Source organism: Lithobates pipiens, unplaced genomic scaffold (assembly GCF_037356315.1).
Source record: "Lithobates pipiens isolate NorthernLeopardFrog02 unplaced genomic scaffold, aLitPip1_a1.2 Scaffold_16, whole genome shotgun sequence".
Taxonomy (NCBI): domain Eukaryota; kingdom Metazoa; phylum Chordata; class Amphibia; order Anura; family Ranidae; genus Lithobates; species Lithobates pipiens.
The window spans coordinates 216,946,543-216,959,080 of record NW_027507748.1 but is presented as its reverse complement, the minus strand read 5'-3'; the positions used below and the strand labels follow the sequence as shown (position 1 = coordinate 216,959,080).

At 47.7% G+C, this 12,538-nt stretch overlaps 1 protein-coding gene across 1 annotated transcript in view; it reads left to right on the top strand.

Moving 5' to 3' along the window:
• The window catches only part of NUDC (nuclear distribution C, dynein complex regulator), a 72,132-nt gene that overhangs the window by 47,589 nt on the left and 12,005 nt on the right, over positions 1–12,538 (top strand). Inside the window, exon 6 of the mRNA XM_077481034.1 lies at positions 10,761–10,955. Coding sequence (XP_077337160.1) covers positions 10,761–10,955 — 195 coding nt within the window. The remainder of the gene's footprint in view (positions 1–10,760; positions 10,956–12,538) is intronic.

The following is a 12,538-nucleotide window of genomic DNA, read 5'->3' as shown; positions in this document are numbered from 1 at the left end:
TTTATAAGACGCACTTGGCACTTTATGATCAATTCACTGTTTTTTGGCTTTGCACTCAATTGAAGCAGTTGTGTTTCCGTGGTGGTTTTCAATTGACTCTGTAGTGCGTTTACTTTTCTTTCTTTTTTTTTCATTTTTTCTGCACTTTATCAAAAAAGTAATTTTTTAAGAGACTGTTTTTAGTTACTTACCTTTGTTCACTTGATTTTCATTTATTTGGATTCTATCACCTTTGTGGTGTGTTTATTTTATTTTATTTAATGTAGCACTTTGCACTTTTTGATACTATTCAGTAGACATTTATAGATACCGTATATACTCGAGTATAGGCCGACCCGAGTATAAGCCGAGGCCCCCAATTTACCCCCAAAAAACTGGGAAACCTATTGACTCGTGTATAAGCCGAGGGTGAGATATGCCTGTCCATCCCTGTGTGTGTGTCCATCCATCCATCCATCCCTGTGTGTGTGTCCATCCATCCATCCATCCCTGTGTGTGTGTGTGTCCATCCATCCATCCATCCCTGTGTGTGTGTGTGTCCATCCATCCATCCATCCCTGTGTGTGTGTGTGTCCATCCATCCATCCATCCCTGTGTGTGTGTGTGTCCATCCATCCATCCATCCCTGTGTGTGTGTGTGTCCATCCATCCATCCATCCCTGTGTGTGTGTGTGTGTCCATCCATCCATCCATCCCTGTGTGTGTGTCCGTCCATCCATCCATCCATCCCTGTGTGTGTGTCCGTCCATCCATCCATCCATCCATCCCTGTGTGTGTCCATCCATGTGTGTGTGTGTGTGTGTGTGTGTGTGTGTGAGGCCTTGTGTGTCCAGCCTACCTGTGTCCCCAGCCTCCGTCCGGTCCCGAGCCTCCGTCCGGTCCCGTCCTGTCCCGAGCCGAGCCTCCGTCCGGTCCGGTCCCGTCCCGTCCCGAGACTCCGTCCGGTCCCGTCCCGTCCCGAGCCGAGCCGAGCCTCCGTCCGGTCCCGTCCCAGGATCACCGCTCTTCGTCGGCGCCCATTTTCCTGTTCAAATGCCGCGCCTCCCTGTCTGTGATAGGCGGAACACAATTTCCCAGCAGTCTGTGTTCCGCCTATCACGGCCATCCTTTCATCCTCGTCCGTAGTACGAGGATGAGCGGATGTCCGTGATAGGCGGAACACAGGCTGCTGGGAAATTCAGTGTTCCGCCTATCACAGGCGAAGGCGGAGCCGGAGGCGCGGCTTTTGAATTAGAATAGAATGGCCGCTGTCTGTCTGCTCGACACGCTGATCGAGCAGGCAGACAGCGATGACTCGAGTATAAGCCGAGGGGGGCACTTTCAGCCTCAAAAAAGAGGCTGAAAATCTCGGCTTATACTCGAGTATATACGGTATATATTTTTATATTACACTATTGATTTATGTAACTAGGCATTATACTTATCACCCTCGGAGGGTTATTTAATATAGATATGGCTAGTCTTAGTCAGTAATTTTGGTGTAATTGTGATGACCACTTTAGCGGAGCCTGTCAATCTCTGATCCTAAAAGCAGTAGTGAAGGTTAAATAGTAATCAAAGCTAATTCGATGGTGTCTGGCTTTCTTAGACGTTGTTCAAAGGGGATGATATGTAGGGTTATTATGTTTCAAAACGTTATTCAAAACACGTGACAAAGTTGATAATCGTTTGAATAGTATTTCAGAGGCTAACTCCTAAATAGTGATGGCCGAATGGTTCGCCCGGCGGTCGTTTCGCGGCGAATTTCGGCTGTTCGCCGTCCGCCCGATCGGCAGACTATTGCCGCCGTTCGCCCCAGCGGACTTCCGTGTTTACTGTGTAAAAGAACTTTGACCTATGATGACACATCCATCATGGGGTACAGGACAGTCAATTGAGACATTACAGCACATGGACACTTGGACATTCCCCCTAACTTATAAATAGAACCGATCCGGCGGCCATTTTACATTCTTTCGTATGTCACTATAGGGAGAGGTTGCTGTGTGGAGCAGGGAGAGACTGCAGTGACCCAAATCGCTAGCTATTTGGTCCACAAAAGTTCTTTTCAGGACTGGTATAGGTGTTAGGTGTAGTTCAGGATATAGGTTTGAGGCACTGCTGTGCTAGTGATTGTTGCAGCAGCCTGTCTTTTGTCAGTGTAGAGAGAGGGACAGGACGCTGTGTGCAGCAGGGACAGTCAGTTTAATCATCCGCTGTTACTATTAGGTCCACAAAAGTCCTTTTCAGGACTGGTATGGTAAAGTAATACAGGATATAGTTTTGAGTGCTATTCAAGTTATTGTTGCAGCAGCCTGTGTTTTGTCAGTTTAAATAGGGACAGGCAGGAAGCTGTGTGTGGCAGTGAGGGACAGTCAGTTTAATCAGTAGCTGTTACTATTAGGTCCACAAAGGTTCTTTTCAGGACTGGTATGGTAATAGGCTTGTACACGTATAATATTCTTTCTTCCAAATATAGAAAGAATATTATACTTGACTGCTGCCCTTCTGCTGCAGTAGTCCTTTATGAGTATAGGGACTGAGGTACAGTCTGCTAATCATTCACAACCTACTAGTTCCACAAAGGTCCTTCTAAGGACTGGTAAGGTATAGGGTACTACAGTACATAGGGTTGAGTGAGGTACAGTCTGCTATTCCTTAAGGACTGGTATAGGTCCACAATATATAGGGTTGAGGTGCACTACTGCTGCCCTATACTGCAGCAGTCCTTTATCAGTATAGGGACTGAGGTAGAGTCTGCTAATCATTCACAACCTACTAGTTCCACAAAGGTCCTTATAAGGACTGGTAAGGTATAGGGTACTACAGTACATAGGGTTGAGTGAGGTACAGTCTGCTATTCCTTAAAGACTGTTATAGGTCCACAATATATAGGGTTGAGGTGCACTACTGCTGACTGCTGCCCTATACTGCAGCAGTCCTTTATCAGTATAGGGACTGAGAGTTTTGTCACAGGGTCATTTAAAAAATGACAGGCAGAGGAAGAGGCAGGCCCTTCCGCAGGGGTGGTAGGGGTAGGGCAGGAGCAACAGGCTTGAGCCAAAGTGGGAAGTTGCAGAAGGTGCGTTCAATTCATTTAAAGGACGCACCAGACTTGGTTGAGTGGCTCACTCAGCCTTACTCTTCTGCACCCTCCTCATCCTCTCGATCTCCACCCTCTTCTTCACTCTCTGCTATGTGCACCCCCAAAGACACTACCACCAACACCACCACCACATACCTTCCGGTTGAGTCACAGGAATTATTTTCCGATCCATATCAAGACGTTTCTGATGCGCAGCCACTCTTGGCATTGGATCAGGAAGAGGAGGTAGCAAGAACCGCCACTCAGCAGTCTGACGACAGTACCCAGATCAGCCCAAGGAGGAGGTTGGTCACCGGTGTTGCTGCCTACTCCGAGATCTCTACTTATAGCGGTGGGGAAGGTGACATCGATGATGACGTGTCTAGTGATGTCACGTGGGGGCCCACAAGAGAGGAAGAGGAGGGGAGTTCAGAGGGAGATATGGACCAGCAGATAGGGAGGAGAAGCAGGAATAACTTACATTGCACAGGAGGGACAAAGCAAACTGCAAATGTATCAGGAGCGAGTCATCGACCATGTACGGTCACATCTGGCGCTCCCAGGACGCCGACACATGGCTCCGCAGTGTGGGCTTTTTTTAACGTGTCCACTGCTGACAATAGTGTTGCCATCTGCAATCTTTGCAGTCAACGCCTTAAGAAGGCACATGAGCAGCCATCACTGAGCCCAGTGGGAGCAACGGAACACACAAAGCCACACTCCAGGCTCTCACCGTCCAGCCTCGTCTTCTACTTCTCCTCCCTCCTCACAATTGTCCTCCACTCCACCTTCCATCACGCCAAGCTCACGTTTTTCTGCAAAAAGGCAGGCTTCTGTGGGCCTAATGTTCGAGCGTAAAAAAATGATGACGCTTGATAACCCTCTTGCCCAACGGTTGACGGCTGGCTTGTCAGAACTGATAGCCCGCCAACTACTGCCATATAAACTGGTGGACTCGGAGGCCTTTCGAAAATTTGTGGCCATTGGAACACCACAATGGAAGGTCCCAGGAAGGAAGTATTTCTCAGAGAAGGGCATCCCAGAGCTTTATGGCCATGTTCAGCGGCAATTGAATGTATCTCTGGCACACAGTGTCGGTGCCAAGATACATCTGACCACAGACACGTGGTCTAGCAAACACGGGCAGGGAAGGTATATCACTTTTACTGCCCACTGGGTGAACCTTCTGACGGCCGTCAAGCATGTAACCCGTGGCACCCGTGTAGATTTGGGTTTACCGCCACGGATTGCATGCAGGCCTGGCTCTTCTCCTCCTCCTACTCCATCCTCCTCCCTCTCCTCCTCGGCTGACTCCTCCTTTTCCGTTGCTAGCGTCTCTTCCGCTGCGCCGCCCAAGCTCCCCAGAACCTATTCGTCATGCCAGGTGAGACGTTGCCATGCCGTGCTGCGTCTGTTGTGCCTGGAAGCCAAGAGCCACACTGGCCCGGCACTCCTTTCAGCTTTGCGTTCACAGGCAGATCAGTGGCTAACACCGCTCAATTTGACAGTTGGTAAAGTGGTGTGTGACAATGGTGCCAATCTGCTTAGCGCATTGAAACAGGGCAAAATTACGCACGTTCCATGCATGGCACACGTCTTAAACTTGGTCGTGCAGCGATTCCTTGTCAAATTCCCTGGGGTCCAGGACATCTTGCGGCAGGCAAGGAAAATCTCGGCCCGTTTCAGAAGATCTTACACGGCCATGGCTCGCCTTGCTGACATTCAACGGCGACTCAATCTGCCGGTCAGACCTCTTATTTGCGATTGCCCGACACGATGGAACTCAACCTTCTATATGCTTGATAGGCTGCTTCAGCAGAAACATGCAGTTAACGTCTACCTGTATGAACTCTGCGGCAGAACAGGTTCTGGGGAGCTGGGTTTTTTTTTCACCACGCCAGTGGCTGCTCATACGCGACGCATGTAGACCTCTGCGGCCATTTGAGGAGATCACCAAACTGGTCAGTCACAGCCATGGCGCCATCAGTGACACGGTGCCTTATGCCTTCTTTATGGAGCGTGCATTGCGTTGTGTCATTGATCAAGCTGTGGAGGAGCAGGAGCGGGAAGATGAGGAAGTCGCAATGCTGGATGAATTCCCAGGGGGGGCTACTCTATGTGAGACAAGTCAACAACTGGAGTCTGAAGAGGAGTCAGAGGAGGATGGTGCCGGGGCGGATGAGGAGGAGCAAGAAGAGCATGCTTTAAACCTTTCTGGGATCCCTGTTGTTGTGCGTGGATGGGGAGAGGAGAATGAAGAGTATGACATTATCCTGGATGATGAGCAGGAGCCAGGCCACCACACCGCTTCCAGTTTAGTGCAAATGGGGGCCTTCATGCTCCAGTGTTTTAATAGGGACCCCGTATAAAAAGCCAGGACCAGTACTGGGTGGCAACGTACTTGGACCCCCGGTACAAACACAAAATGGTGGAAATGTTACCGCCGTCAGAGGGCTGTCAGAATGGAGCACTTCCAGGCCTTGCTTCGAGAAATGCTGCATTCTGCTTTTGCGTGCGCTGGCAGAGGAGCAATTCCCACTCCCAGAGAAGTTGCGGGTACCAATCCAACAGCGCCTGCAAGAAGAGGCCGGTTTGAAGATGTTTTGGTGACTTCGGATATGAGGTCATTCTTTCAGCCGACCCATCGACAGGTGTCATCCGGATCCAGCATCAGGGAACGCCTAGACCGTCAGGTGTCCGACTACATCGGGTTAATGGCCGATGTGGACGCTCTGAGGAGTGATGAACCCCTGGACTACTGGGTGGGCAGGCTTGACCTCTGGCCAGAGCTTGCCCAATTTGCAATCGAACTGTTGGCTTGCCCCTCGTCCAGTGTCCTGTCCGAAAGGACGTTCAGCGCAGCAGGGGGGATCGTGACCGATAAGCGTACTCGCCTAGCTCACGACAGTGTTAACTACCTCACATTTCTAAAAATGAATGAGGCATGGATCTCGGAGAAATTCAACACATGTGACCAGTAGACCAAGTATATGTCTATAAACAATTTTTTTAATCCAGGACACAGACCTTCTTTCTTCATTTGTCTCACTTCCTTGTCCAAAAAAAGCACACCGTACTATATGCCCATACCCTCCTGTTTGAAGAGGTTGAGCGGTGTCCTATTTCTACTGGGGCTGCTTATTATGAGGGGCTCCCACCATCCCTGTGCTGTGCTGACTTCCTCCTGGGGCTGCTTATTATGAGGGGCTCCCACCATCCCTGTGCTATGCTGACTTACTCCTGGGGCTGTACCTCTGCTGTGCATATTATGAGGGGCTCCCACCATCCCTGTGCTATGCTCATTATGAGGGGCTCCCATCATCCCTGTGCTATGCTCATTATGAGGGGCTCCCACCATCCCTGTGCTATGCTGACTTCCTCCTGGGGCTGCTTACGGTGCAGGTGTCAGTGCTGTATATCACGGTGCTGGTGTGAGTGCTTTATGTCACGGTGCTGATGTCAGTGCTCTCTATCACGGTTGCTGGTGTCAGATCACTCTATCACGGTGCAGGTGTCATTGCTGTATGTCACGCTGCTGGTGATCATTTCCTGCACCCTCTTCTTTGCCTACCCTGACCTTCCCTCTCCTCCATTGCCTTCATGCGCTCCACAGTCCTGAATTGTCAAAAAAAAAAAAGAATGCTTGTAGTTGTCGATCCCAGATTCACCTCATACATGTGTTATGTCATTGGCCATGTGGTGGGACTATGTTTGCACAGCTAGTAATTATTTTGTGGCTGTAAATTTGACCTGTAGGTTTGCAAAGTTCGCCTCCCATTGAAGTCAATGGGGCCCGCCGCAAACGTTACGGTTCGCGAACTATCGGCCGCGTTCGCGAAACGTCCCGTCAGAAGTTCGTCCATCACTACTTCTAAAGTCCTCTTATTGAGAGAATGACTTGATATGCGGGCGGCATATTCCACGATCACAGCCAAGTAATTCAGTTTCCAGTGATGGAATATACTGTCAACCACTTCAGTTGGCTTATTGCAGTTATCAATGAACTGCGAGGGCACTGGTGAGCGCTCTCATAGTTTATCAATTCTTCCCACCATTCAGTAACTGCCTTCCCGTATTGGAGGGGAAGTTTCTGCAGGGTCCTGGCATTGTGGAAGCAATGCTGTAGAGGGGACAGTGTAAAAAAAGTAATAATAAATGCACATTTTTTTATATATTTTTTTTTATCTGCAATGATATATGCATGTAAGACCATATTTTGATGTCCACGTTAATTAAGGAGATGGGACAGGGGGTGTGGCCAGATGTGATCGAAGCAGCACGCATCTCTTCACAGCTCCACCTATCCTGACAAAATCCATGGATTTGGGGTTTACCAACCCGAATATAACTATCACCAATACCTGGGGGAAGGTGAGAGAAACGCAGGGATGCATTCATCCGCCTCTAGAAAGGCCCCAAAGGATCAGCGCCAGACCCGATCCATGAAGGAGACAGAACAAGACTCCACCCCTGCCATCTTGTCTTCACAGAAAGCCGAGCAGCGCGCCAAACAGCAGACAGCTAGGATGGCGCAGATGGGAGACACAGGAGAGCTGAGCTCCTACAGTGACCCAACAGATACTAGCGGTGGATCCGGATGCGATTACAAGACCAATCCTGGAGGCCGTTAATGGCCATTAGTAAGTCTGAACTAATTAGGAGAATTGATCACCTATCCTCTGAATGTACACTGATCAGACATGATCTGGACAAGATCCGGGGCAGGCTCACCACAGTTGAAGACAGGGTCTCTTGGGTTGAAGACAGTTCCCACACACAGAGCAACCACATTGCCGAACTTCGTGACCTGGTACAATCCCTCCAACGCAGGGCAGATGACACTGAGGACCATAAAAGGAAGAACAAGATTAGGGTGGTGGGTCTGCCGGAGGGAGACAGACCAGTTTTGTTTGCTGAAGCCCTCTTTAAAAACTTGCTCTCACTGAAAGATTGACCCCCCACTTATGTAGTGGAAAGAGCACACAGGGTCCCCACAGGTAAATGACCCCCAGGAGCCTTCTCCAGACCATTTTTGGTCAGGTTTCTGAACTATAGGGACAGAGACATGATACTGGCACAATCCAGGAAGACTCCTGAACTGAAGCATGAAAATGCACGGGTGATGCTGTTCTCTGACTTTTCAGCCACCACACAGCAACAACGCCGCTCCTTTAACGATATATGCAGAAGGCTCCATGAGGAGGTACAATACAGGGTGCCAAAATCAGGATGGACACAAGAAATTACCGAGGCCCCCCAACAAGAGTATTGTGGAGGAAAGGGATCAAGATTTAGCGTGGCTTTTTTTTTTTTAATGGGTCCTTATTCTGAACCCCTGACTTAAGTGCAGCTTTCTACAGAATCGCCTGTTTAGGTGAAATGTTAATTTTTCTGTTTTTCCCAAATTTTTTATATCTTTATTTTTATTTATTTTTCCTCTCCCTATTTTCTTTTTCTACCTTTTTTATTTTTCAACTTTGCACCAATTTACCTTCAGGCTCCACTCCCTACAGCCTACTCTCTCACCTCGCATCATGGGGAAGTGCCTCCACAAAAGGTATAGATCCTGGTGACCCCTACAAAAGCTTTCCATCATCTCAGCTACTTTAACACTCCACCATCTGTGTTCAGAGCACAAGGTAGATGTGCCAACACCAGAGAAGACTCTGCCCGACTTCCAATCGATGCGGACAGACCTCATCGCAAGTTTTTGTATTTTGGTTTTTGGGATGATGCCAGAGTTTCAAGTTTTTCTGGTATAATAGCGGGGGGGGGGGTAGTTTTAGGGGTGTCACAGCTCAAATACTTGGTATCAATTTAAGGTATTCTTTTTCCAGATGTAGTCACTTGGAAAAGGCCATTATTGTAATAGGAGGAGTTTCAATCAGGTACTGTAATAACTTATCTACCAGTGTATGGGACAATGGCGGTTAAATTAAAAATTGTGTCTTGGAATGTCAGAGGCCTGAACCACAAATTCAAAAGGGCCTTTATTTTCCAATACTTAAAGCAGTCAAAACTGCATATAATTCTCTTGCAGGAGACACATCTTGGTGGAAGCAAGGTGATGACTCTACGCAAACCATGGATACAGAGAGCTTTGCACTCCACCTACTCAACCTTTGCCAAAGGTGTTTCGGTGTTAGTCAGCAGGGAAATCCCATTTAACATCCACCAAGTTATAACTGACCCCACCAAGTTATAACTGACCCAGGGTGACGATATGTGGCGGTGGTGATGGATGTGTATTACTGTCAGTTATTGTTGGTAAATGTCTATATGCCGCCTCCATTCCAGTCTCAGTTGCTATTTGACTTGCTGACTCGACTGGCACAGTATCTACATCTTCCCTGCTTCTGATGGGAGATCTCAATGCCGTACTGCATGCGGCATTGGATTCTTCCAGTCCAGGTAGGGGAAGCTCGGCTGACCTAAACGGGTGGGCCTCAGTGGCTGGTCTGGTTTAGCTGTGGAGATGGAAGAACACAGCAGTTCAATGCTACTCTCACATGTCGCTGACACACAGATCTGCAGCCAGGATTGATCTGGCCTTTGGGAATGATAAGATCTTACAATATGTGGAGAATGTTGAATATCTGGCAGGGGGATTGTGGGACCACTCTCTTCTCTCTCTTGCCCTGTCCTTTCCGATGGAGTTGAAGAGGGGAGGCTGGCGCCTATCTGTCAGCTGGTTACAAAATGAACAGGTAGCAACCCAAATAGAGGAAACAGGAGTTATCGAACACATTAAGGTAACATTGGTACCACTGAGATGTGATGGGGGGGGGGGGATGTGAATTGTGAATGTGAAGCTGGGGTAGTTACAACAGTCAAATAACTATGTTAGTCAAGATAGCTATGTTAGGTTGGTTGTTACTGGGTGATTGTCATGTTGACATAACGCAGATGTTTTTATGTTTTATGTAAAAAAAGAAAAAAACATGCCCAATAAAAATAGATAAAAAAAAAAATTAAGCAGATGGGGAAAAAGGGCCAATGCCATCAGGGAATGCTGTTTCTAGGAAGAGGTATACTTGGTCGGCTAAAATGTTTAGGTAGGTAGTACATGTCAAGTAACATCGACATGAATGGCAAGACTCAAGGTTTCCCAGCAGAACATTGCCCAAAGCATCACAGTGCCTCTGCTGGCTTGCCTCCTTCCTGTACTGTATCCTGGTGCCATCTCCTCCACAGGTAAGCAACTTACACACACCTTTCCATTTACATGATGTAAAAGAAAAAGTGATTCATCAGAGCAAGCCACCTTTCATTGCACCCATGGTCCAGTTCTGATGCTCATGTGCCCATTGTGTGCATTTTCAGCTGTGGCCACAGGTCAGCATTGGCACCCAGACCAGTGTGCAGCTTTTCGACCCCATACATAACAAACTGTGATGCCCATTTTTTCTGCGTTCAACACATTAACTTTGGGCCAACATGTTTACTTGCTGCCTAATATATCCCATTGACTTTCAGATACCACTGTAATAATCAGTGTTATTCAGTTAACCAGTGGCTGATTGGTGTGTGTGTGTGTATGTGTATGTATGTGTGTATATGTATATATATATATATATATATATATATATATATATATATGTAAAGTTAGCTGCTATATTGGTAATTTGAGATATCTGTAGGCTGGAATATAAGTTCATTGAGAGCACAAAATATTTTTCTTTCTTTGTCTTTATAGCTAGTTATTCCATTTCCTGTGTCCTTCCGTCTGAAAAGTAAAGATCTGGTAGTGGACATTCGGCGAAGAATACTTAGCATTGGGCTGAAGGGCCAGAATCCTGTGTTGGATGGAGAGCTTTACAATGATATCAAGGTGGAAGAGTGCTCATGGCTAATAGAAGATGGCAAAGTGGTTACAGTTCATTTGGAAAAGGTGGAATCCAAATTTACTTTACATTTTTATTTTATTTTTGTCAGTCGAGCAGTTGTATGTTCTGCAGATAATTTCACATGTTATAAATTATAATATGAGTACCAGTTGAAAGCATAAGTTTTACTAAACCCACAATAGGAAATTTAGTCTATATGCAGTAAAGCATGTTTGTTATACTCGCTGTGGAACCCAAGGGGTTAAACCCCTGCATTGTGTAAAAATAGGATTTTTGTACTCACCGTAAAATCCTTTTCTCTGAAGTTCATTGACGGACACAGCCTCTTCATCTTGAGTTATATCACCCCCTTTAGGAAAGGACTAGGCAGAAAGTACTGGCTATAACCCCTCACGCTGCATCCAGCACCTCAGTTTGTCAAAAGCTGTACCAACATAAACAGAAGGGGTGGGTACTGTGTCCGTCAATGAACTTGAGAGAAAAGGATTTTACAGTGAGTACAAAAATCCTATTTTCTTTTTCATTCATTGACAGACACAGCATCTTCATCTTGCCCTTGGGGACATCCCCAAGCAGTGTCAAAGAAACGAGGGGTGGGAACAGCAAGAAAACAACTCCACCCATAACAACCAGAGATCCTAAATGGAGGAGTTGCAACCTTAAACAGCCCCCTGCAAAACCTTGCGGCCGAAGCAAGCATCCGAAGATACAATCACATCAACCTTGTAAAATTTTGTGAAAGTGTGAACGGACGACCAGGCGGCCTTACACACCTGGGAAACAGACGCTTGATGTCGGAAAGCCTAAGAGGCACCAATTGCCCTTGTAGAATGTGCCGTGACAGGAAGGGAGGTGCCCGCCCCCTTATGGCATAAGCCTGAACCACAATCTGTTTGATCCACCAAGAAATGGTGGCCGATGAGACTGCCAGTCCCTTCTTCGGACCAGCCACCGATACAGAGTCCGACCTTCGAAAAGGAGCTGTAGCAGACAGATACACCTGCAGAGCCCGGACCACGTCCAACAAATGCAAAGCCACCTCTTTGGGGTGTGGCGGCTGAGGACGGAAGCACAATGTCATAATTTAGATGAAAGGCAAACAACATTTGGCAGAAACAAAGGCTGCCCTCAGCATAGTGGATATTACCGAATCCGACAGATCTCGGTCCCTTAGCACCTGGCTTTCAACAGCCATGCCGTTTAAAGCCAGTGACGGTAAAGCAGGATGAAGTATTGGAACTTGCGACAGAAGGTCCTCTCGTATCGGCAGTCGCCAAGGAACATCTGCCACCATTTGTACTATGTCGGCGTACCATGGACGGTGAGGCCAATCTGGGGCAATCAGAATTACCAGAATCCCCTCGGCCTCTACTCTGCGAAGCAGATGTGGTAGAAGTTTGAGTGGGGGAAAAGCATAAATCCGCTGATAATGCCCTCGTGGAGCCACCAACACATCTGCCCGGGGAACATTTGACCTGGCCACAAACCTCTGTACCTTCCGATTCAAAGCCAGGAGAATCCACATCTGGCATGCCCCACCTTAGGCAAAGGACCCGAAATGCATCCGGATGTAGCGACCATTCCCCTTGTGCAAGCATCTGACGACTTAGGTAGTCCACTTGCCAGT